Source organism: Sitodiplosis mosellana, unplaced genomic scaffold (assembly GCF_009176505.1).
Source record: "Sitodiplosis mosellana isolate CC-2019 unplaced genomic scaffold, AAFC_SMos_1.0 Smas_scaffold_3, whole genome shotgun sequence".
Classification (NCBI taxonomy): Eukaryota; Metazoa; Arthropoda; class Insecta; order Diptera; family Cecidomyiidae; genus Sitodiplosis; species Sitodiplosis mosellana.
In genome coordinates, this window is record NW_022595246.1 from 836,426 (window position 1) to 858,566 (window position 22,141).

Here is a 22,141-nt window from a genome sequence, read left to right on the forward strand (position 1 = left end):
GAAAAGATAATGCAAATTCCAACTGTTGACGAACTAAAAGATTTTATTTTAAGAAAATCGCCGATCGCTGTTTATCACTCGGATATTGATACGATTCTAGAGAATACCATAAGCAAATTTCAAACATGGAAGAAATGGTACGAAAATGCCGATGAAAATGAAAAGAAAAAGTATTTATGGATTGATTCGGATTGGAAGAAAATATTTGCATACAATGTTTATTCTAGTGAGGACGAACGCTTGCAAAACTGCGACTGTGAAGCACATTCACATGTTTAAGAAAAAAAAATACACAAATTACATTCATAGCTGATAAAACTATTTCAAGGAAATTTTGTATTGGGCAATGCAATGGATTGAAATAAAATCTGCTTCAAAGTGCATCAATAATTATTATTTTATTATTTCCGCTTGGATCAATAACGAAAAAAAAAACATTTTATATCTAACAAAAATGTTTATTCTCTTAAAATGTCTTGGACTTTCGAAAAAATATCAGAAACGTAAATTTTTTTTTAAATGAAATCTTCTTTGTATTTCTTATTTCCAATGAATATGGACATTTTTGTGACGGCATCAATGGTGGGTTCAATCACAATATTTCTGAAGTCATCCAAATCCGTAGCTGGTCCTAAATAGAAAGATGAATGGATCCCTTTCCATTGAAAGAACGTTTGTATCAAAATATTCTTACCCGTTTTAACGCTTTCGTATTTCGAGAACAAGGTGATTGGTTTCCGTTTCGCCATGGCAGTTTTCGTTATACAACCAAATTCTTCCAAATACTGAAATCAAAATTGAAACACCATCAGTCTGTTGTAATTAACGTGTTGTAAACACAACTGAATAACGACCGTACTTGAACAATTTCATAAACATGAATCGGCAGCAGATAATGGAACCGAGTGCATAGGGTGAATAGTGTTAATCCAACGTTTTCAATGCAATGCAACAAAATTGTTCCAGCGTATTTGTCAAGCACACGACGATTCACTGATCCATTTACCCGAATCCATGGTGCCATCTTAATCGGGAATGTTTTCCTGAAAACGGTATTTTTTTCCATTGAAAATCAAAAATTCGATAAACTAAAAGAAGTTCTGAGTAAAAATGATTACAAATTACTTGATCTGTGGAAGAAACTCTACATCCATTTGTTCACCGTGCTCAATGATTGAATCATGCAATGGTTTCGTTTGCTTCGATGCCGATTCCGATTCGGATGTTTTGCTCGAGCTCTCAGGATCTGGCTCTTTTGTTGGCTCATCCTGTGACAGAACAGCAGACGCAGCAGAATCAACTGCACTTTCATCCGCTGCCGTGGTAGTATTTGTTTGTATTTCTTTGGTGCTTGTCGATTCATCATCAACTTTTGTTCGTTTTGTATCACTTGGACCAGATTCACTTGCTTTTCGTTTTAATGCAATTGGGGTGCTTGACGCATCCGCTATGTGTAGGAGACTTTTGTTCGTTGGTGGAGTCGCTTCCTGGAACATGAAGAAGAAAAAAAACTGTGTCACTCAACAGAAATTATGCCGCGTTTTGTTTTGAATCATACCCGATCAAGGCGTTTTAAGTGGTACGTATTAACCACCCATGGTTTGATGTGTTTCCAATGCACATAAGTAACCTCACATACGCCCGTCTTCATCACTAGCTTCGCCTCATTGAAATAATCCAGAATTTTTTGCAAAAATATTTTGTCCTCATATCGTTCGATAAGATCGGCCGTATTAGCGCCAGTTTCACCTTGCGAATCGATATAATTGAAAACATCAACGGCAATGTGAATTTCCGTCATATTCATATCCTTCTCTTTTAACAGAGTCACAAAATCCTTGTCCGACTTCAGGTCGGGCGACCAATTTGAATCTCTGGAAATGACAGAAAAATGATTAAACAAAATGCGAATGAGAATGATATCCAAATCATCAATTTCTTAAACTTACACCACAATTTTCGCGAGAATTTCATCACGTTTCTTGCAAAGCGTATTTAAATTAAGAACATTGTTGTCGTTAGCTTCCTTTGCTGGTGATAGCGACAATTTGCATGTGTTAACGCACAAAAAGTCATGAAATTTATGGATTTTATCGTTGATTTGTGCACCATCATATAATCTCTTCTTCACATCGCTGCGCAAATCATATTCAGCGCCAAAATCTTCGTCAATAAATTCGTTGTCATTTTCGAGTAAAAGTTCGTCAGCAATGTCAGAAATCTGTTTAAACAGATCCAAACTGGTAGTTCGTTGTTCGTCAGTCGTATTGGCTCCTTTCAGCACGAGGAAATTATAAACGGCGACAATGTTATTTTCATCAATAGTTACAATAGCTGGCAATGGTTCGAATTCAAATTGTTCGACATTCAATCGATACCAAACTTCACGTTTCGCAACCAATTTGTCCATAATATTTTCGAGTGGATTTTCCAAATTTCTCAAACAATCATAAGGACACTTGCCATTTTCCGTCAGTTCGATTTGAGTCCTTGGTTTTGACACACCAAAGTTGTCAACGATACAGAAGAAGTGTAATGTTTCGGGTGGCAAATTTTCCAACTTCTTAACAATATTCTTTGCTTCATTGGTCGATGATGATTTATCTTCTGCATTTGGTAGTTTCGAAATGAAATCATCAAATGTTGAATCGTCGTTACCAGTTAGATCAACCTTTGGAATATAGTTGAAAATTTCGTGGAATCGTGCATAAATCCCTTCGAAAGATTCATCTGGAAGACGTTTGCTGGGATCCAATAGCAAAATTCGCTTCGGTATCTCGATATTGATTGCATAGTTCTTCTGCTGTGACAATTCCGAAATGAAGAAACAAACGGCACTATTTGACAAGTTCAGAATGTGTGACCATTTGCGATCGTTAACATCTTCCAGAATATTTTTGATATTTTCATAGGCATCGTCGAATATGTCGTACGAGATCTTTGTGGTCATTTGTTGTTGATAAGTGGCTGACAGATGAAAACCACTTGAGCTCAATGGCAAACAACGATTTTGCACTTTGTGATTACTGTTCAACTTATTCTGTGATATCAATTGGTCTGAGCGTACCTTGCGCATTGCGGTCGACAGCATTCTCTCGGGGAAATCTTTGTAAATCTCGTACAATTGAATGCTCCATGATGTTTTATCGTACGAACAGCAAACTGTACTATGGATCAATGTTACAATTTGTGCAATTTTCACGTCATCCACCGACGTTGGGGCATCATATCGAATCGTGTTCGAATCATAAACCGAATCATTTCGCTCACAGTATCTCGCATTGAACTCTTGTATCGTCCTCGGCAATATCAATGTATTCGACTCAAAACTGTTGGTCAAATTGTAAAATTGACAGCTCAACATGTGCACCAAATCAATGAAATGGATTTTAAATGCTTTGTCAAATTCGTTTTCGTCGGGATAGACTTTGCGCAGATTTCGAATAAAATGCTGACCAAATCGTTTCTGGATTGATTTGTTGCTTTTGATTTCATTGAGACACATCACTATGCTGTTGTTGATTTGATTGCTGTTCGGCAGCTTTTTAACGATGTAATTGATGCGACGACGACACGCGTATGACGTTTTGTTGAGTGACTTGCAGTGCCAGTGGATGAGATCACGAACCATTTGGCCGGGCATCGAAAGACGATTGCTAGGATTCAAGTACATTTGTGCAACCTTACACAAAAGTAAAAAGTTATCCTCTTGTGGATTCCAATCCACTCGTAATTTGTTCATGTGTTGCAGTGCCATTCGATCGATATCATCATATTTGTTGCGAACTCGTTTTTTCTTCAGCATTGTCGTTTTCTTCCGCACGATTGGCACGCGCCGACGAATAGCCGCCGATTTTAATTTGTGCAGTGGAATTGGAGTCATTCTAGATTCATGCTTCTTCAAGTTCACATCTCGTGTCATTCGCACAAGGCGTTGGTATCGAGTTGGTGGTGTTGTTTCGGATTTAATTTTAAGTTGTGCTTTTGGTCTGCATTTGATCGAATTGAATGCCCAATTACGTTCAAGATGTGCGAAAAAGTACGAATCCAATCCAGCGGCACCTCGATGATCACCGGGTAACTCGCCACGATCACGTTCTTTAGCCTGTCGCGGTTGAATCGCTTTCAAGTACGGCGTGAATTTATATGGAATCACTTTGTCGGCCGGTGTTTGATCGGCATGTGTTGGTCTTCGATGTAATTTGGTGCTCATACAAATGCGATGCATATCATCCCAGAAGGTAAACACATCGTCAAGCGTTGAAAATTGGTAGACCATTTCTGTGTAATCTTGTTCACTCACATAGTACGTGCCCGGAAGTGAGCTCGATGTGTCGATGAGTGAAGCAAATCGATTCATATAGTAAAATGCTTGATCTTTCATCGAACGATGTGGTCCGGCTTGAACCAATCCAATGCAAATCAATCGACGAAGCAATTCAAACAGGGAAAAGACGTATTTTCGTCGTGCAAATAACATTTGCTGCAGTCGCACCGGGATATCTTTGACCAAAAAGTGTTTTTTAATCGGATGTGAAATGAATTCATCCAAACCCTTGATTTCATAGGCAATATTCACCACTTTGACGAAAATCGAAAGTGGCATCCGGAATATACAGTCAGAGAGTAGGCACCAGCCTTCGTCGAAGCCATTGTGTTTGATCAATGGCGGCACAAACATTCGCCAACCGATTTCTGCGTTCCAAATCATTGGCACCTCATCCATATCCTCAAAAGCAACCGGTGAGGTTTCTCTTAGCTTCGCAACGACTTCATTTTGATCCACCAATTCAATCGATTTGTGCTCACGAGCCAGGTAAAACATAAATTCGTGCAACGTTCGCAATCGAATGAACTTTGGTGTGATTCCATAATTGAACGATGGATTTGTGGATTTGTTCAACTTTTGCAATTGGTTCTTTTGCATATCTGCATCGTCCGGTGTGTCCGTGTCCGTGTCCGTTGACTTTGCTATGCTTGATCTGATCTTTTTATTTTCCTTTCGACACTCCTCCTCGTAAATGTTCAGGTGGAATCGAGATTTGGCCTGATCAATGCACGATTGCATCAGCGAGAAATTCGAGTCGACATTTTTGTTGCTCACATACGTGAGCGAACGATGTTTCGATTTATACTGGAATTCAATGCGCCACAGTCGCAATTGCCCCTTTTGGCACATGAATGTCAGTATACGAAAAAATGTTTTACGACACATAATATCGGTGAGACCGCGAGCCGACTCATGCCGTTTCAATGTATTGAGCAACTTTGATGGATCATCGAACAAAACTTTTGAGTGGACTTCACGCGCAATGAATTTTATCCTCTCCTTATTTTTGTCCGTTAATTTGTTCTCTTTGAGGAGTCGTTTCTTCGGTATGCCGTGATTTGTTTCGTTGATTTCGGTGATTTTCACAATGATGTCTTCATCGATACGGTTTTTAATTGCTCTTTTCTGCTCATCTCTTTCGTTATCTTCTTCGGTTCTAAAGTGTTCATCGTAGGTAGGATCTTGTGTATCGTCTTCCGTAGCATCATCTTCCGTAGCATCATCTTGTGTAAAATCCTCCGTAGAATCTTGCATTTCTTCGACTTCCACTTCAATTTCTTCAATGTGTTCAATATTTTCACTTTGCTCAACCTTCACTATAGGCTCTGTCATTTCCACCATAAATGAATCGTCGTACGTCTCTGCTGCAGATTGTTCATCCGATGATTGGACCACTTCGTCAACCGATTTCTTGTGCTTACCGTTGTATTTCGGCAAAATGTATCTGAAATGGAATAATGGCCAATTCTTCTGTTTGAAAGAAGTAATAAAATGTAAGTGGCTGCACTTCAATGACTGAATATTAAATCAAAATTCATCTAAGTAAAAAGTTGAAGTTTCTCAAACCTTCTAATAGTTTGTCGTTTATGACTGGTAGTATAGTATTCGATTATCTTATCTCTCAACAAATTTTTCATCAATGCTCTGCCGTTGAGTTTTGATTGCCCTAAAAATGCGTTGCTCTCAGTTTCACTGACACCTTTTTCCTTTGACTCATCGATGAGCTTATATAGTTGATGCAACAATGGTAAGTCTCGAATTGTGTGTGACCAATCCAAAAAGCCTAGCATGAAAAAAAATCATCATTTTTGACATTTTTCATTGAATTTGCCCAAGAAAAGTTTAAAAAAAGTCACTGCTTACCGCCTCCCTCTTCATCATCATCGACCGGATCGGTTGATCCTTCGTACATGTCCTTGAATTGTCCCGGCTCAATATTCGGATCACGCAGCTGTAATACGTTTACGGTTCGTTCTGCATCACGTTTTAGCTTCCACTCGCGTTCGGTTGCATTTGGGTAAATTGCTCGGTATGGTACTCTCTGTGAAAATGTTTGTATTGCGTTTTTTTTTTTACTTTTTCTCAGTTTCAATCGGATTGAATGATTTTTGTCTCAATTTTTCCTATTCATTTTGAGCTGAAAATACCTCCAACAGAAAAATTGACAGCCAATTCATTGAATACATACCGTATCGCTTAGCACAAACTTATGAAAGAATGGACTCTTGAATAAACGGGACACAGTGCGTTGCAAGCCTTCTTCAAAGTGACCCTTCACCTCATGATATTCGGCCATACAATTTGGCTTTGACTTCAAAATGCCAATGATTTTCTCCATGATTATCATGTGACGCGGTTTGAATAGCGCAGAAAATCGGGGCAAATGAACCAGTTGATTGCTTGTATTTGTTCCATCGACATTTTGCGAAAATGATTGGCATTCAATCAGTTTATTGCGCTGTAGTTTTTTTCTGTTGGTGGAAAAACAACATGGGAATTATGTTCTGCGGGTGAGAAGCTTCTAACGAAAATTGATGCGTGGAAAATTGCACATTCTACCAATACTCACTTGTGACTGTGAAAAGTGACTGGATCGCCGCCGATGTCGGCTAAAGAGTATTTTCCTTGTGCCAATTCGCCATTGTATCGCGAACGACCGACACGCTCCAAGATGCAATAGGTAGATATGGTGATTTCTACCTCTTTCGAAACCGTTGGCGGTATCAGCAATGAATTCCGTAAGCTTTGCGAAGCAACTATTATGAGATGTCGACCATAACTGGAATTTAAGGAACAATTATTAATTCGTAATAATAATAGAAAAATGGACGGTTCATTATTACCTTTCCTCAATTTCTTCGACACATTTTCCGAAAAGATCTTCCTTTGCTACTTCTTTTCTGGCATCAAAATTTTCACATGAGCCTCGAATGCCCTCATAGCTAATTGGATTGTATTTGTAATGGTTGTAGGGGCATGTTTCCTATCAAAATCAGTAAAAAAGCATAATAAACATTTCAATTGCTGAAATGAGATTTTATGGAAACCGAGAGAATGGATACACACGGGTTCAGTAGCGCCAAATAGTGGATCAACCGAATCGGCACGGTCGAACAGTTTCAAAGGTTCACGCTCCTCTGGCAGTTCGTACAATTGCAAACACTTTGCACTTTGTATAAATTTCCAAATATCATTTGTGACTCTGCTATTCAGCGGCAGTGGAAGCTTCAGACGAACACCAATTCGCTTCCATAATCCTTCGAGTGTGATTCCTTCTAAGCCTTCAAGTCCGATTTCTTCGAGAATGCACAACGGCAAACTCGCGGTGTTATTCATTGTGCGGCAATTATATCACTATTCCATTAAATTATTCATAAAAGTGAATCAAAGCACTGAATTTCCTCACATTTAACGAAATTAATTCGATATTTTCATTGATTTGAACTCAAAAACATGGTAAAAAATTGACCGAAAATAAAAACAAACGCACATTAGCTTGATGTTTGATACTTTGACAGTGTTAGGCTTATTTCATGCAAAGTTTGTACGACTGGTGGTGGGAATATGAACTAACTTCCATTGCTTCAACATTCCGAATTTGACGTTTCGAATAAAACAATTATACCAATAACACTGGCATTTGGAGAAAAACAACTCTAAAACATTGATTTAATAAAAAAAAGTAGAGAATTGGTTTGAAAACGTTGATTTTCTCAAATAAAAATGAGCGGAACCATAGCAGGTAAGGTCATAAATAGAGTACCTCGATTGTAATGTGATAAAATGATTCCCGTTTTTCAGTCCACCAGTGTTTGTTCTGTCCACAAACATTCGACAGTGCCGTAGAAAAGGATGACCACATTCTGGAGCATTTTGCTCAAGAAACGTGTACAGATTGCGATCAAAGCCTGATTCGAATCGGCAGCAATTTATACACACTACACAACGCAGTGACATGCATCAAGAGGGAATCGAAATCGAATGTCAGTATTTTGAATCAAAGCCATAGAGGATCTCTCAACCAAAACCATGATGAAGGAGGTTGTAATGCAACATTCGCATCACCCGAGGCCATTTGTGATCAGCAACTGGACATCAAACTCGAGCCCGAAACAGAACAGTATGAACAGCTCATGACTGTTGATCCGATAAATTTTACAGAATCCATTTACCAAAATAGTGATAGAGACCTTTCTGCTATTGGAGTTACACCATCGAAAACACTCACTGTTGATCAAGTGGAAATTAAAATGGAGTCACAAGTTGAGCTGTTTATATCTGAGGATGTGAACAACTTGGCGGATATAAATGATATGGATTTTGATTCAAGTCAGATGTTTCAAAGTGAATCTCCATTCGAAAAATTGTCTGAACCAAAAAGCGAGAGTAACTCTAAGGAGCACAAGTGTGACTTTTGTGAAAAATCGTTTCCAAACCCCTTACAACTGGGGCAGCACAGAAAGTATACACATACCATTACAAATCCGGATAGATTGAAATGTGAAATATGCAAAACAACTTTTAAGAGGAAAGAATATCTAGACAAACATATTAAATTCAAACACACAGATCGCATAAAATACACATGTAAGTTTTGCTGGGCGGTGTATATGACACAGAATTCGTTGGACAATCATCATCGATTTTGCCGAAAACGCTGTAAGAAGTTGGGGATTAAGTCTCAAATCAGAGATAATTTCAATGAAGTGGAGCCCAAAGTTGAAGAAATGACATCTGTGGCTGCAGAAGATTTTACCGGAACGAGTCAAGTGTTTCAAAGTCAGTCTGCAACTGTATCAGTGAAATCACCCAAATCAAAGGGACCCATTGAGTGTGATGACTGTGGAAAAGTCTTTCAAGGAGCATCCAAGCTAAAACAACACAAAATCTACAATCACACCGCACCAGGTCGATTCGAATGTGTTGAATGCAACAGGATTTTTCTTAGAGAGCCATCTCTGCGTAAACATATGCGATTGAAACACAGCGGTACAATCAACGCATGCCATTTTTGCAGTGCACAGTTTGTTTTGAAAAAATCATTGGATGATCATCTCACACGCTGTAAGCTACGCAGCAAATACGATGAGGAAGACAATGACATGGATGGATCTAGAACTTGTGATATTTGCGAAAAAATACTTGCCAGTCCAAAAGGTTTACAAACACATAAATTTTTAGTTCACAAAACCGGTGGGCACCGATGCATCCATTGTAAGATATTATTTCATTCAGCCCAAGGTTTGACAAATCATGGACCAAAATGCAGTAAATTATCGAAGATTACGTTCGAGTGTTTTTTGTGTCACAAATTCTTCAATTCGAGGAAGTATCTTGTTCTCCATTTGCGTATGGAACACGGTAATGGCAGTGGTAGAAAGGTCAGGTGTGAAATTTGCGAAAAATATTTCCCTTATAAATCGTCATTAGACAGTCATATGAATCGAATCCACTTGAAATTGGCTGGTCAAAACTATGTGTGCAGCATATGCGGGAAAATATTAGTAAGCAAACGTGATTTAAAGTTTCATGAATTCACTCACACAGGAGAAAAACCTCTGAAATGTACTTATGAAGGTTGTGATCGATATTTTGGATATCATAATACAAGAAACGATCATATAAGATGTGTTCATAAAGGCGAAAAACGATATCAATGTAAATTTGATGGATGCAACGCTCGATTCGGTGGAATAATCGGATTCAAAAAGCATAAACTCAATGAACATGGCATACCAATGAAAAAGTAATTGATTTGATTCTAGACTTAAGCAAATAAGCAACTGCTCTGTTTTCTATGCTGAGGTAAAAGTTAATAAATTCATTTAATGCGATTAATACCTCTTTTTTGTATGATATTTCGAAGTATACTGACATCCCTATTGTTGGCCATTCACACGTCTGGTGGCAAAAATCAGATCTTATTACATTTTTTTAACATTCCAAATATCACTTTGAATTTGAGTTTGACATTTTGCATGTAAACAATCACAATAAACTTGACACTTGGAGATGAAACACCGAATTGCTAAAACAAGTAGCGAATTTATTTTATAATCGTTGATTTTCTCCAATCAAAATGAGCGGAACGAAAGCAGGTAAGATCATAAATAGAGTACCTCTTTTGTAAGGTGCTAAAATGTGTCACATTTTTCAGTCCACCAGTGTTTGTTCTGTCCACAAACATTCGGCAGTGCCGGCGAAAAGGATGGCCACATTTAGGATCATTTTGCCCAAGAAACTGCGACCAAAGCCTGATTCGAATTGGAAGCAATTTATACACGTCAACGAATACAGATAATGAACAGCAAGTGGATATAAAAACAGAGCCAGAAGCACAAGATGTACCGTTCACATGTGTTGACACGATCGATTCCCTAGAAACAAGTTACATCGACAATTGCGAACTAATCAACATCCGAAATCGAGACAAAGATAATATTGTTGCGAATATCAGTCCATCAAATATAGTTTCTGTTCAAGAATTGGAAATTTGAAGGGAGCCTGTGGGTGTGAACAATGTCGCCGAAACGAGTTGTGCGGATTTTGACTCAACTCAAATGTATCACAGTCTACCTCTTTCAACACAATCAGATGGATTATCTGTAGCAAAAAGCCAGAATAAACACCAGTGTAACACTTGCGGCAAATCGATCCAATCAAAAACGAGACTGGAACAACACAAAAATTATAAGTATAGTGCTGAATGGGAACAAAAATTGATCTTATTGAATGTGAAATATGTAATAAGTTGGTTCGCCCAGAATCAATTCGAAGACACCTGAAAATACATAGGGGATTAAAAAAATTCCAATGTAAAATCAATGGATGTGGAGAGCAATTCGGTGGAGTAAGCGGGTACAAAAAGCATAAACTCAATGTACATAGGCATTTAAATTTTAACCTCATAAATTTTAACCTTTACTGGATACTCAAAAAATTAATCGGCTCATATGGCATAAAACTTTTCCGTCTCGGCTTTTTTCAACACGTCAGATACAAAGCTAGCAACAAATATTTTTTATATTCTCTCGTCCGCTCATAATAAGCAAAAGAAAATCATCCAATCAATTACACCGAACGAAGGACAACGATAACAATAGAACTTCAAACAGCTTTACACTATTCTCCACTTCCATTGGATTTCAACGGTCAAAGTGTATCTAATGTAATGGGACTAAATGCGAGTGGAGACGGTGTGTAAAAAATAGTGTAGAAAAACTTTTTGAATGGGGATGGTTCTTTAAAGTATTGACTAATTTATTTCGCTTCGTATTTAAAAACAGCCCCAACATTTTCGCATTTCGTTTTGTACGATGTAATTAAATTAATGTCAACACCGCAAAATGTTTATGTTTGCATGTACATTGTACACCACAAAAAAGCGCCATTCTATAGATTTTTCTCCCGCTAAACACAGAAAAAGAAACACATCAACGCCCTAACACCGTTTTATAAGTGCTGTTCCATCGAGTTAAATCATAAACATACAGCAGAACCGTCTATTTTTGGAGCTAGAATGATTTTATTACACACTTGAAACACAGCGGAGAACAAGTAGGCACAGAAATTATGTGCACAAACTGTGAAATGTAATGAGTTAACGAACGAATGAATTCAGAAAATATTTTTTTGTATTTATTTTATACGGCTTCAATCTTGATTAAAACAGAAGGATATGCCAAACAAAACTCCAAAATGTGTTTGTGATGAAATGGAAATATCTAGGGGAATATCACGCTCCTGAATCTTGTGAGATATTTGAAATAAACATCAATTGTATGACATATTTCCGAATATTTCGAATAAATAAATCAGATTTTTGTGGTTTTTGGAGATATTTGAGATTTTTTGCATTAAATCCGAATAAATACATTTAAATATCATTCATAATCACAAAAATCCACAATACTCCGCCGTATTCACAAATATCCACCATATTTCATACGACAGATTCTTAGAGATAAATTGGATTTTTTTGAAATATTTGAAATAATTTAAGCGTGATATTCCCCTAGGGAAATATAGAAGACACAGATAAACATATTTTTATTGGTTTTATAAAGCTTTATATTTGGATAGAAATTGCCATAGTGTGGAGTGTAAATAAATTCCATTTCATTTAAATGAACTGCAAATCAATAAATCGATTTACTAGAATGAAAAACCTTAGATTTTGAAAAATTTGATTAATTTTTTCTTTCTTTCAAAAACATCGCACAAATGATTAGACCCGCTCAAAAATCGGGTTATATAAGAAATGTCAGACCGGTTGCAATTATTATTACAGAATTACCATTCAATTTCAATGGTATGTCAATTTCGACCTGGCATTTCGTTCAATAAGTGAATATTGACGCAAGTATTAATAGATTTATCAATATATGGAGTGACGAAAGCACCATTAGCGTGCTGAAAGTAGACTCGCTATATTGCTATATACGAAATTTTGAATTTTCTATGTATGGCATCTACTGACGAGCATGAAACATGGTTGGAAAAGTCTTGAAACGAACAAAATGCAAAACGAATTCAAAATTTCAATACCCATAAATAATCAGTCGCTGCTATAAAAGCTGTCTCAGAAGCTGCGCTGAATTCGATCTATCCATCACTGGAACCAATTTCACGTCTTATGTTTGGCGGCAGCAAATGTAAACAAGTAATAACTTGTTGAAAAAATGAGGGTATATTGAGTATTTGGGTATATGGAGTGCTCTGACGCAAATATGGCGAAAAAAATTCCAAAACCACCATCTGTATTGTAATTTTGTTTTTGTTTTTTGTTTTTTTTCAAAAATGACGAATGAATTGAGAAAAACAAATATTTCAAATACAAAATTGGATCAAACATCATGAAACAGAGAACTTGCTGTGAATTATTTGGCATGATTGGAATTTATCTTACCATCTGAATGTTTATACTGTTTATACAGTTGATATTATTTATTATTTTTGTTGTGTTTAGTTCCACGAACACATTTTTAAAATGTATAAAGGCACATTTCATTATTGTCACAATAACAGTCACTGGTTAAACGTTGTGAAAGGGATAATGAGCTATAAACAATTTGCAATTATGGGAGTTTTTAGTACGTTATACTTCTATACTTGGTGTTTTTTGACAATTTTTATGAAATTGGTAAGACCTTGACTCTGAATCAATATCGATATTATAAGGATACTGATATAATTAAAATTCGGTTATTAGGTACATAGTGATCAACTCATTGGAAGTGATGGAGTTACTATTTACAAGTTTGATAGAACACAACAACATATTGGTGAAGGTTATTTTGGAGATGTTGTGATTGGTGAGTGAAATTTTGCATTAACTGTCTGTATATAAAAATGTAACTCACTGATTCAAAATATTTGGCTATTTTGGCATTTTCAACCGAATATTTTTGTATTTACTTTTGTACGTGATAAACTGTTGAATTTAATTCAATTTTAATTGGTACTTTAGGAAACAAAACTTTTAGAGGTCGAGTAACTCAAGTTGCGATGAAATTCGAATCGAAAAACGATGGACGAACGTCCCTCAAGCATGAAGCAGACATTTACAAATCTTTGCCAAAACATAGTAAGAAAATTGTAATATAAGTTCAATTAATAAAATCGATTGAAATAACGAATTTTTGAATGCATAGAATCGATTCCGGAATTCCATGATTTTTTGGCAAAAGAAACCTATGATGTTCTCATAATTGAATTATTGGGCCAAGACTTACGCAAATATCGAAACAATTCTCCTAACAAATTTTCCATTGAAACAACAATGAAGATCGGCCTACAACTGGTGAGCGCAAAGTATTTCTAACATTAAAATTACCTAATAACATTATGTATTATTTCAGTTAGATGCACTTAAACATATTCATGACCATGGAATAATTCATGGCGATCTGCTTTTAAAAAACGTTGCTGTTGGGCATAGAGACAAATCAAAAATTTATCTTTTCGGTAAAAACACACACATGATTTCTTTTTATTATACTAATTCACTGGAATTGGTTTTTAACAATTTTCTTCTGATGTACAAATCCTTTAGACTTTGGTGTTGCCACCAGAATATTTTCGGAAAATTATATGAGTGACGAATCCCGCAAAGATGACATTGTAGAACTTACAAATTTATTGAAAAGCTGTTTAACAAACGAAAACTTGGAAAAAACATCTATCTCTAAGATCTTTAGAAAATCCCTAGAATTGAGTTTCGAACAGACACCTGAATATGATGAATACAAGAAAATGTTGACGAGGACATTAAAACAATTTGACCCAAAAGGAGGAAAGCCATTTGATTGGATGCGAAAATGAAATCGTGATGACGCTCCTATATGTGTTAAATTGTTCCAGATAAAGACATGTGGAAATGTTGAACGAAGCGAAATAAATAAAGTAAAAAAAAAACAATATTGCAATGATCAATTTCTTCATCTGATAAGTGACAAATGTTTGATGACGCAAAAATACCTGTCTTTATTCGAAATCGATGACTTCTACTAAACAATTTCACTTAGTCGATTAGGAATTTCTAGTCTCATTCCGAAATACGATTCTGTTCATTATAAGTGGGCTGAATTGAGAAACTGATTTGTAAATCTAAATCTTTTCCAACTCTTTTCGAACAATCCAACCAATTTCGATGGTTAAAATAGCAAAGTGCGTAAAAGGATCGAAAATACACTTTCAATAATTCGGAACGTTGTGTGTGTCATGAAATTAATAAACATTCAAATACAACTTTAACAACGCTTCGTATTATTGAAAGTGTATTTTTGTTTGTTTTCCAAACGCACTAACAAATTTATGAATATTTTCCGTCACGAAATTGATATCAGAAATTTTGCGTTTTGCATTTCGGTTTCGTCACTTGAGGAACTTCTACCTCGAGAGATTTTTTTTTTTACAAAACATAAAACGAAAGCGAGAATTGTATTCTGTTAGTATCTGGCTGAAATAAATGTCACCGATTGTTTTGTTTAATTTCTCCTCTAGGTAATTTAGTTCAATTTGTTCAAGTAAATTTTGTTTCGTTCTGATTCGAATAAATGACTTATCACTTCCGTCCAATCCGTTCAATTTTTTTCGTGTGAGTAAATGATTTACTTCGGCACATAAGTTTCTACGCTTCAGTAGCTCTGTTTTTGTGTCATTGTTTTTGCGACGTAAACGAGATCATGCGTGACTATTTTCTCGTCAATTATGATGCATGGTTTTCTATTCGATCAGCTTCGTGCTGAATTTGTTGACTGCTTTAAATGCCGATGGCTACAGTGTCTGCCATAACTTTTTGAGTGTTTAAGTTTTCCAAATTTCTCATTTTTTTCTTTCATTCTGCTTCTTGGTGTATGGATATTTTTTTCGAGTTATCCCGGCCTGAACGGCATAAACAAAAAAAATAAAGTTTAGTGTTACATGACCATGACTGGTCCTTTCTTGTTGACTCGCTCCCATTTTGCTTTTTATCTCTGTTGACAATCGCAAAAGTTGTTAGCGAATAAAAAAAGACGAAACAACAGTCAAAAGGATTTTCGGAATGTATCAAAAATGCGTGGTCAAACAAGCACAAATGGTTGATTTTGATTCAGACAAAGTTTTGAAACAATTTGCCTTTAAGACATGTATGTGCATCGTGTTGCGCTCGTTGGACAAACGCCTCAAAATACTTATACATTTTGAGTTTGGTTAGAAGCTTTTTATTGCTCTCTGACTTTCGATGGTCTCAATTTAACTTTATGAAATCTTGGATTTTTACTTCGTTTGTGTCTTGTATGCTGGCTAATGTTTATTTTCTGTGGAAAATGACGTATTTTGTCTGCAATTCTAATTGACGCATTTTTATGAGCACATCAAAATATTCGAGTTTTAAGCAAATTTGGCGAAATGATAATTTAATCTTGTTCGCACAATTCTATTTATCCGAAACGAAATTTCAATTTCCATTAATGCTAATGTTGATGTTAATCGACGAACTTTTCGCGTTCAATATTCACATTAGCGCTGAACTTTTATTTCGTTTGCATGCCAAATGCACTTTTTCTACAGCAGATCATCCAGACTGAACGAGTGAGTACCTAAAATAGTTCGGAAAAAACCGGCAAACTTTTCTCATTTATTTTCATGATATGCACGATAAATGTTCAACGCATTTGATTAGAATGTTTACAGAAACCAGCATTCGATTGCATTATCCATTGGTTTTCGTAAATGCTGCTTCTCCATGGGTACGTAGCGCAAATCTATGTACAACAGTGTGCCGTTAATAACAACCAATATATATAGAAATATCAAGAGATTACTTCTGCCAGATTTGTATGAATAAGTTGAGCTCGATGTAATTCAGTTAATTTTTTGACGTTAGTCTTAAAACTCAACTAAAAATATGCAACAGCATTTCTTGAGTATCCAGTAAAGTGTAGTTGTTCCAAATTTTCAAATATCGTTTTGAACGTTGCTGTAGGTAAATGGTACGACTGGTGGTAGAAATAGGAACTTATTCCATTTCTTCAACATTTCAAACATAACTTTGTATCCAGAAATTGACGTTTTGTATGTAAACAATCACAATAAACTTGACACTTGGAGATGAAACACTGAATTGCTAAAAAAAGTAGCGAATTTATTTTGTAATCATTGATTTTCCCAAATCAAAATGAGCGGAACAATAGCAGGTAAGGTCGTAAAAACAGCATCTTGAATGTAACGTGCTAAAATGAGTCACATTTTTCAGTCCACCAGTGTTTGTTCTGTCCACAAACATTCGGCAGTGCCGTAGAAAAGGATGACCACATTCTGGAGCATTTTGCTCAAGAAACGTGTACCGATTGCGACCAAAGCCTGATTCGAATCGGAAGGAATTTATACACACTACACAACGCAGTGACATGCATCAAGAGAGAATCGAAATTGGACGTCAGTATTCAGCACGATAGCCATAAGAGATCTATCAACCAAAACAATGATGATGGGGATTATAATGCAATTGTCGCACCTTCGAATACAGATTATGGACAGCAACTAAACATCAAACTTGAGCCCGAAACAGAACATAATGAACAGCTCATGAGTGTTGATCCAATGCATTTTACAGAGTCGATCAACCAAAATACCATGAAATCGAATACAATCCGTATTGATCAAGTGGAAATTAAAACGGAGCCAGGAGCACAAGTTGAACAGTTTATGTCTGTGGATGTGAACAATTTCACACAACCGAACAATATGGATTTGGAATCAGGTCAAGAGTTCCAAGGTCAATTTCATTTAACTCCGTTAGAAAAATTGCCTGAGCCGAAAAGCAAGAGTAACTTCAAGCACAAATGTGACTTTTGTGAAAAATCGTTTCGAAAACCATATCAACTTGAACAGCACAAAAAGTATACACATAGCATTGCAAATCCGGGTTCAGTGATTGACCGATGGGAATGTAAAATTTGCAATATAACTTTTAAAAGGAAAGAATATCTAGACAAACATATTAAATTCAAACACACAGATCGCATAAAATACACTTGTGATTTTTGCTGGGCGATATTTATGTCAGAGAATTCGTTGGACAATCACCATCGGTTTTACTGTAAACGCAGTAAAAAGTCGGCGAATAAGTCTACTGACAATGAAAAATTAATCGAAGTGGAGACGGAAGTTAAAGAACTGGTACCTGCGGCAGCGAACAATTTCGCAAAAATCGATGGTAACTCCAAACACAAACCCAAGTGTGACGTTCGTGAGAAATCGTCTCGAAACTCCTGGCAAATGGGAGAGCACGAAGAATATACACATATCGAAACCGACCAGTTCGAATGTAAAATATGCAACATAGTTTTTAAAAGGAAAGAATATCTAGACAAACATAATAAATTCAAACACACAGATCGCATAAAATACACTTGTGATTTTTGCTGGGCGATATTTATGTCAGAGAATTCGTTGGACAATCACCATCGGTTTTACTGTAAACGCAGTAAAAAGTCGGCGAATAAGTCCCAGGAAAAAAATAAATTTGTCAAAATGAAGCCAGGAGTTGAAGAGCTGATACCTGTGGCTGCAGAAGATTCTACTGGAACGGGTGGTGTGAAAATTAACTCAAGTCAAGTGCTTCACAATCAGCGTGTAACTGTATCAATGGAATCTTCTAATAATCTCGCATGTTCCAAACTACCGAACAAAAGCGTTGATGAATCTAAAGGCAATGACACAAATGGATCTAGAACTTGTGATATTTGCAAAAAAACACTTGCCACTCCTGCAAGTTTACGAACCCATCAATTTTTAGTTCATAAGACCGGAGGTCACCATTGCACCCGTTGTAAGCAGGTCTTTCGTAAAGTCCAAGGCTTGCAAAACCATGGACCAAAATGCAGTAAATTATCAACGATTACGTTCGAGTGTTATATCTGTCACAAAATCAGATCAGATTTTAAATCAAAAACGAGTCTTCGTCGTCATATTCAATTAATCCATGTCCATAAGGGAAAAATAAAATGTGAATTTTGCGAAAAATATTTCCCTTATAAATCGGTGTATGAAACTCATATGAATGTAGTCCACCTAAAGTTGAATATTCGTAATTTTGTGTGCAGCATTTGTGGACAAGCATTTAGAAAAATGCAATGTTTAACCCAACATGAACGTATCCATACTGGAGAGAGGCCATATATTTGCAAGTACGAAGGGTGTAGCAAATCTTTTACAACTCATGGAGCCAATTATGCACACATGAAAATCCATAGAGGACTTAAAAAATTCCAATGTAGAATCGATGGATGCGGAGAGCAATTTGGAGGAGCGAGCGGGTACAAAAAACATAAACTCAATGTACATGGCATTCCAATAGCTAAATAATTATCTAGGTTACACCTAAGATCTAATTAGAAAAATAGAAATATAAATTAAAACCTTAGCTCATTGCATTTTTTTGTTGCTAAATAAGCTATTTTTGAGGCAAATAAAAATGATTACAATAATAGAAAGAAATCGTATTTTGTATGGAATTTTCAAATATCGTTTAGAACGTTGTTGTAGGTAGATGGTACGACTGGTGGTAAAATCCAGAACTTATTCCATTCATCTATCATTTCAAAAACCACATCAAATCTGATTTTGACGTCTTGAATGTTAACAATCACAATAAGTTTGACAATTGAAGAAGTTACACCGATTTAATCAACAAGTAGACAATTTATTTCAAAGCGTCGCTTGTCCCTAAAATAAAAATGAGCGTAACAAAAGCAGGTAAGATCATAAATACTATAACTCAATCGTAAAATGCTGAAGAGAGTTTTGTTTTGTAGTTCACGAATGTTTGTTCTGTCCACAAACATTTGGCAGTGCCACCGAAAAGGATGACCACATTCTGGAGCATTTTGCTCAAGAAACGTGTACAGATTGCGACCAAAGCCTTCTTCGGATCGGCAGCAATTTATACACACTACACAACACAGTAACATGCATCAAGAGAGAATCGAAACCTGACGTCAGAATTCAGCACGATAAGTATAAGGGATCTATCAACCAGAACTGCGATGAATGGAATTATAATGCAACAGCCGCAATTTGTGATCAACAATTGGACATAAAACTCGAGCCCAGAATGGAACAGAATGAACAGCTCATGAGTCCGATAAATTTTGCGGAAACAAGTTCTATCGAAAACTACCAAGGATCCAACAACCAGAATAGCATTGAAAATATTTCTGCTATTGATGTTACACTATCGAATACAGTATCTGTTGGGGAAATCGAAATTAAAATGGAGCCAGAAGCACAAGGTGAGCAGTTCATATCTGTGGATGTGAACAATTCCACCGAACTGAATGATATGGATTTTGACTCAAGTAAAGTGGTCTACAGTAAACATCTTTCAAACGCATTAGGCAAATTTAGTGAAGAGCAAAGCAAAAGCAACTACAAGTACAAGTGTGACGTTTGTCTGAAACTATTTAAATGGTCCTCGCAACTGAAACACCACAAAAAGTTCAGACACCCTGCTCCAGGAACACAAATCGATCGAATCCAATGTGAAATTTGTAAAACATTTGTTCGGGCAGATACCATTCGAAATCATATGAAAAAGCAACATTCAAATTGCATCAAGTACAACTGTGAATTTTGCTGGGGAAAATTTCTGTCGAAAAAATCTTTGGATAAACATGTTCCACGTTGTAAACGACCGAAGCAGAAGCAATCAAGTTATATGTCTGGTAAACCGGATGAAAAGGAACAAAGCAAAAGAAACTACAAATATAATCGAGCTCCGTGTGACATTTGCGGCGAATTATTCTATACGTTCTGGATGGATAGACACAAAAAACTGAAGCATAGCTCGAACGATTTCGATCAGTATCAATGTGATATATGTAAGAGATTTATTCGCAAAAAAGAATCTCTACTAAGACATATGAATATAAAACATGATCGGACAAGGTTGTGGACAACCTGCCCAAAATTCAAATGTGATTATTGTAGTAAAAATTTTGCCGCAAAGAATTCATTAGACAATCATCTAAATCACTGTAATCGCAAAAAGAAGTCATTTAATGAGTCTCCTCTGACCAATGAATCAATTTCCACCGAAAAACTTTATATGTGTGATATTTGCGGTGACAAATTCACGAAACCAAATGGCGTTAGGATACATCAATACGCAGTGCACAAGACAGGAGGATACAAATGCGGTGATTGCAAACTAGTTTTCTTTACAGCCCAAGGACTGACAAACCATGGTCCAAAATGCAGAAAACTATCGACACGTACATTTGAGTGTTATATGTGTCACAAGAAAATTTCATCAAAAATGAGTCTTCTCTCTCATATTCTTCGAAAACACGATCGTGGAGACATGTGGAAATATGGATGTGAGACATGTGGAAAGCGCTTTGTTTCTAAATCTGAATGCAAAAGTCATAATAACATAGCTCACTTGAAATTATCAGCTGTTCGAAATTTCTTATGCGCCACATGTGGACGAGCGTGTCCGGACCGATATCGTTTAAAGCAACACGAAATGATTCACACAGGAGAGAAACCACTCAAGTGTTCAATTGAAGGTTGTGATCAATATTTTAGATATTCCACATCTTTAATGTTACATCTAAAAAATCATAGAGGCGAAAAACGATACCAATGTAAAATCAATGGATGCACAGAGCAATTCGGAGGAGTGAGAGGGTACAAAAAGCATCAACTTAATGTACATGGCATTTCAATGACTAAAAAAAAATAAATTTGCTCCTAAGTTTTTATTGTTATTTTAAGTTGTAAATAATAATGTATTGTTATAAATTACTGGTCAATTTTTTTATGCTAAAGTAGAAGAAAATAAATTCATTTAATATGAAATCATCTTTTTTTTCAATCGTTGATAGTTGGTACGACTAGTGACAAAAACTGGAACTTATTCCATTTCTTCAACATTTCAAACATAACTTTGTATCCAGAGATTGACGTTTTGTATGTAAACAATCACAATAAGTTTGACACTTGGAGAAATAACACCGAATTGCTAAAAAAAATTAGCGAATTTATTTTGTAATCATTGATTTTCTCAAATCAAAATGAGCGGAACAATAGCAGGTAAGGTCGTAAAAACAGCATCTTGAATGTAACGTGCTAAAATGTGTCACATTTTTCAGTCCACCAGTGTTTGTTCTGTCCACAAACATTCGACAGTGCCGTAGGAAAGGATGACCACATTCTGGAGCATTTTGCTCAAGAAACGTGTACAGATTGCGACCAAAGCCTTCTTCGAATCGGCAGCAATTTATACACACTACACAACGCAGTGACATGCATTAAGAGGGA

At 36.2% G+C, this 22,141-nt stretch overlaps 4 protein-coding genes across 8 annotated transcripts; 3 read left to right on the forward strand and 1 right to left on the reverse strand.

Moving 5' to 3' along the window:
• Positions 1 to 437: 437 nt before the first annotated feature.
• LOC129566410 (general transcription factor 3C polypeptide 1) lies at positions 438 to 7,882 on the reverse strand. 2 transcript variants are annotated; one of them, XM_055442304.1, is made up of 12 exons: positions 7,397 to 7,882; positions 7,174 to 7,313; positions 6,900 to 7,109; positions 6,519 to 6,801; positions 6,194 to 6,371; positions 5,897 to 6,113; positions 1,950 to 5,774; positions 1,559 to 1,874; positions 1,126 to 1,487; positions 860 to 1,043; positions 695 to 785; positions 438 to 631 (listed from the first exon to the last, which is right to left on the reverse strand). In XM_055442304.1, exons 1-12 carry the CDS (start codon positions 7,664 to 7,666, stop codon positions 516 to 518), a joined length of 6,192 nt encoding a protein of 2,063 aa, XP_055298279.1. In that variant the 5' UTR covers positions 7,667 to 7,882; the 3' UTR covers positions 438 to 515. The 2 variants fall into 2 exon arrangements, with proteins under 2 accessions (XP_055298279.1, XP_055298277.1); XM_055442302.1 differs by having other exon boundaries at positions 438 to 785; positions 7,397 to 7,878.
• A 48-nt stretch (positions 7,883 to 7,930) lies between these two features.
• Positions 7,931 to 14,614, forward strand: LOC129565910 (zinc finger protein 58-like). Of its 3 annotated transcripts, XM_055441235.1 has the most exons (7): positions 7,943 to 8,072; positions 8,132 to 9,487; positions 13,542 to 13,644; positions 13,800 to 13,916; positions 13,984 to 14,132; positions 14,191 to 14,296; positions 14,385 to 14,614. In XM_055441235.1, exons 1-3 carry the CDS (start codon positions 8,054 to 8,056, stop codon positions 13,547 to 13,549), a joined length of 1,383 nt encoding a protein of 460 aa, XP_055297210.1. In that variant the 5' UTR covers positions 7,943 to 8,053; the 3' UTR covers positions 13,550 to 13,644; positions 13,800 to 13,916; positions 13,984 to 14,132; positions 14,191 to 14,296; positions 14,385 to 14,614. The 3 variants fall into 3 exon arrangements, with proteins under 3 accessions (XP_055297209.1, XP_055297210.1, XP_055297208.1); XM_055441234.1 differs by lacking the exons at positions 13,542 to 13,644; positions 13,800 to 13,916; positions 13,984 to 14,132; positions 14,191 to 14,296; positions 14,385 to 14,614 and adding an exon at positions 9,566 to 10,367 and having other exon boundaries at positions 7,931 to 8,072; XM_055441233.1 differs by lacking the exons at positions 13,542 to 13,644; positions 13,800 to 13,916; positions 13,984 to 14,132; positions 14,191 to 14,296; positions 14,385 to 14,614 and having other exon boundaries at positions 8,132 to 10,367.
• A 2,303-nt stretch (positions 14,615 to 16,917) lies between these two features.
• Positions 16,918 to 19,315, forward strand: LOC129565536 (zinc finger protein 62 homolog). The gene is made up of 2 exons (XM_055440522.1): positions 16,918 to 17,010; positions 17,070 to 19,315. The coding sequence occupies exons 1-2, from the start codon at positions 16,992 to 16,994 to the stop codon at positions 19,181 to 19,183; spliced, it is 2,133 nt and encodes a 710-aa protein (XP_055296497.1). The 5' UTR covers positions 16,918 to 16,991; the 3' UTR covers positions 19,184 to 19,315.
• A 150-nt stretch (positions 19,316 to 19,465) lies between these two features.
• On the forward strand, positions 19,466 to 21,679 carry LOC129565961 (zinc finger protein ZFP2-like). 2 transcript variants are annotated; one of them, XM_055441380.1, is made up of 3 exons: positions 19,466 to 19,573; positions 19,633 to 20,109; positions 20,215 to 21,679. In XM_055441380.1, the coding sequence occupies exons 1-3, from the start codon at positions 19,555 to 19,557 to the stop codon at positions 21,561 to 21,563; spliced, it is 1,845 nt and encodes a 614-aa protein (XP_055297355.1). In that variant the 5' UTR covers positions 19,466 to 19,554; the 3' UTR covers positions 21,564 to 21,679. The 2 variants fall into 2 exon arrangements, with proteins under 2 accessions (XP_055297355.1, XP_055297354.1); XM_055441379.1 differs by having other exon boundaries at positions 19,633 to 21,679.
• The last annotated feature ends 462 nt before the right edge of the window (positions 21,680 to 22,141 follow it).

Coding starts and splice junctions, on each gene's coding strand:
- LOC129566410 (XM_055442302.1), bottom strand. CDS start 7,666: ATGAATAACACCGCGAGTTTGCCGTTGTGCATTCTCGAAGAAATCGGA. Junction 7,314..7,396: donor TATTTGGCGCTACTGAACCC/GTGTGTATCCAT, acceptor TGATTTTGATAG/GAAACATGCCCCTACAACCA. Junction 6,372..6,518: donor AGTTTGTGCTAAGCGATACG/GTATGTATTCAA, acceptor ACATTTTCACAG/AGAGTACCATACCGAGCAAT.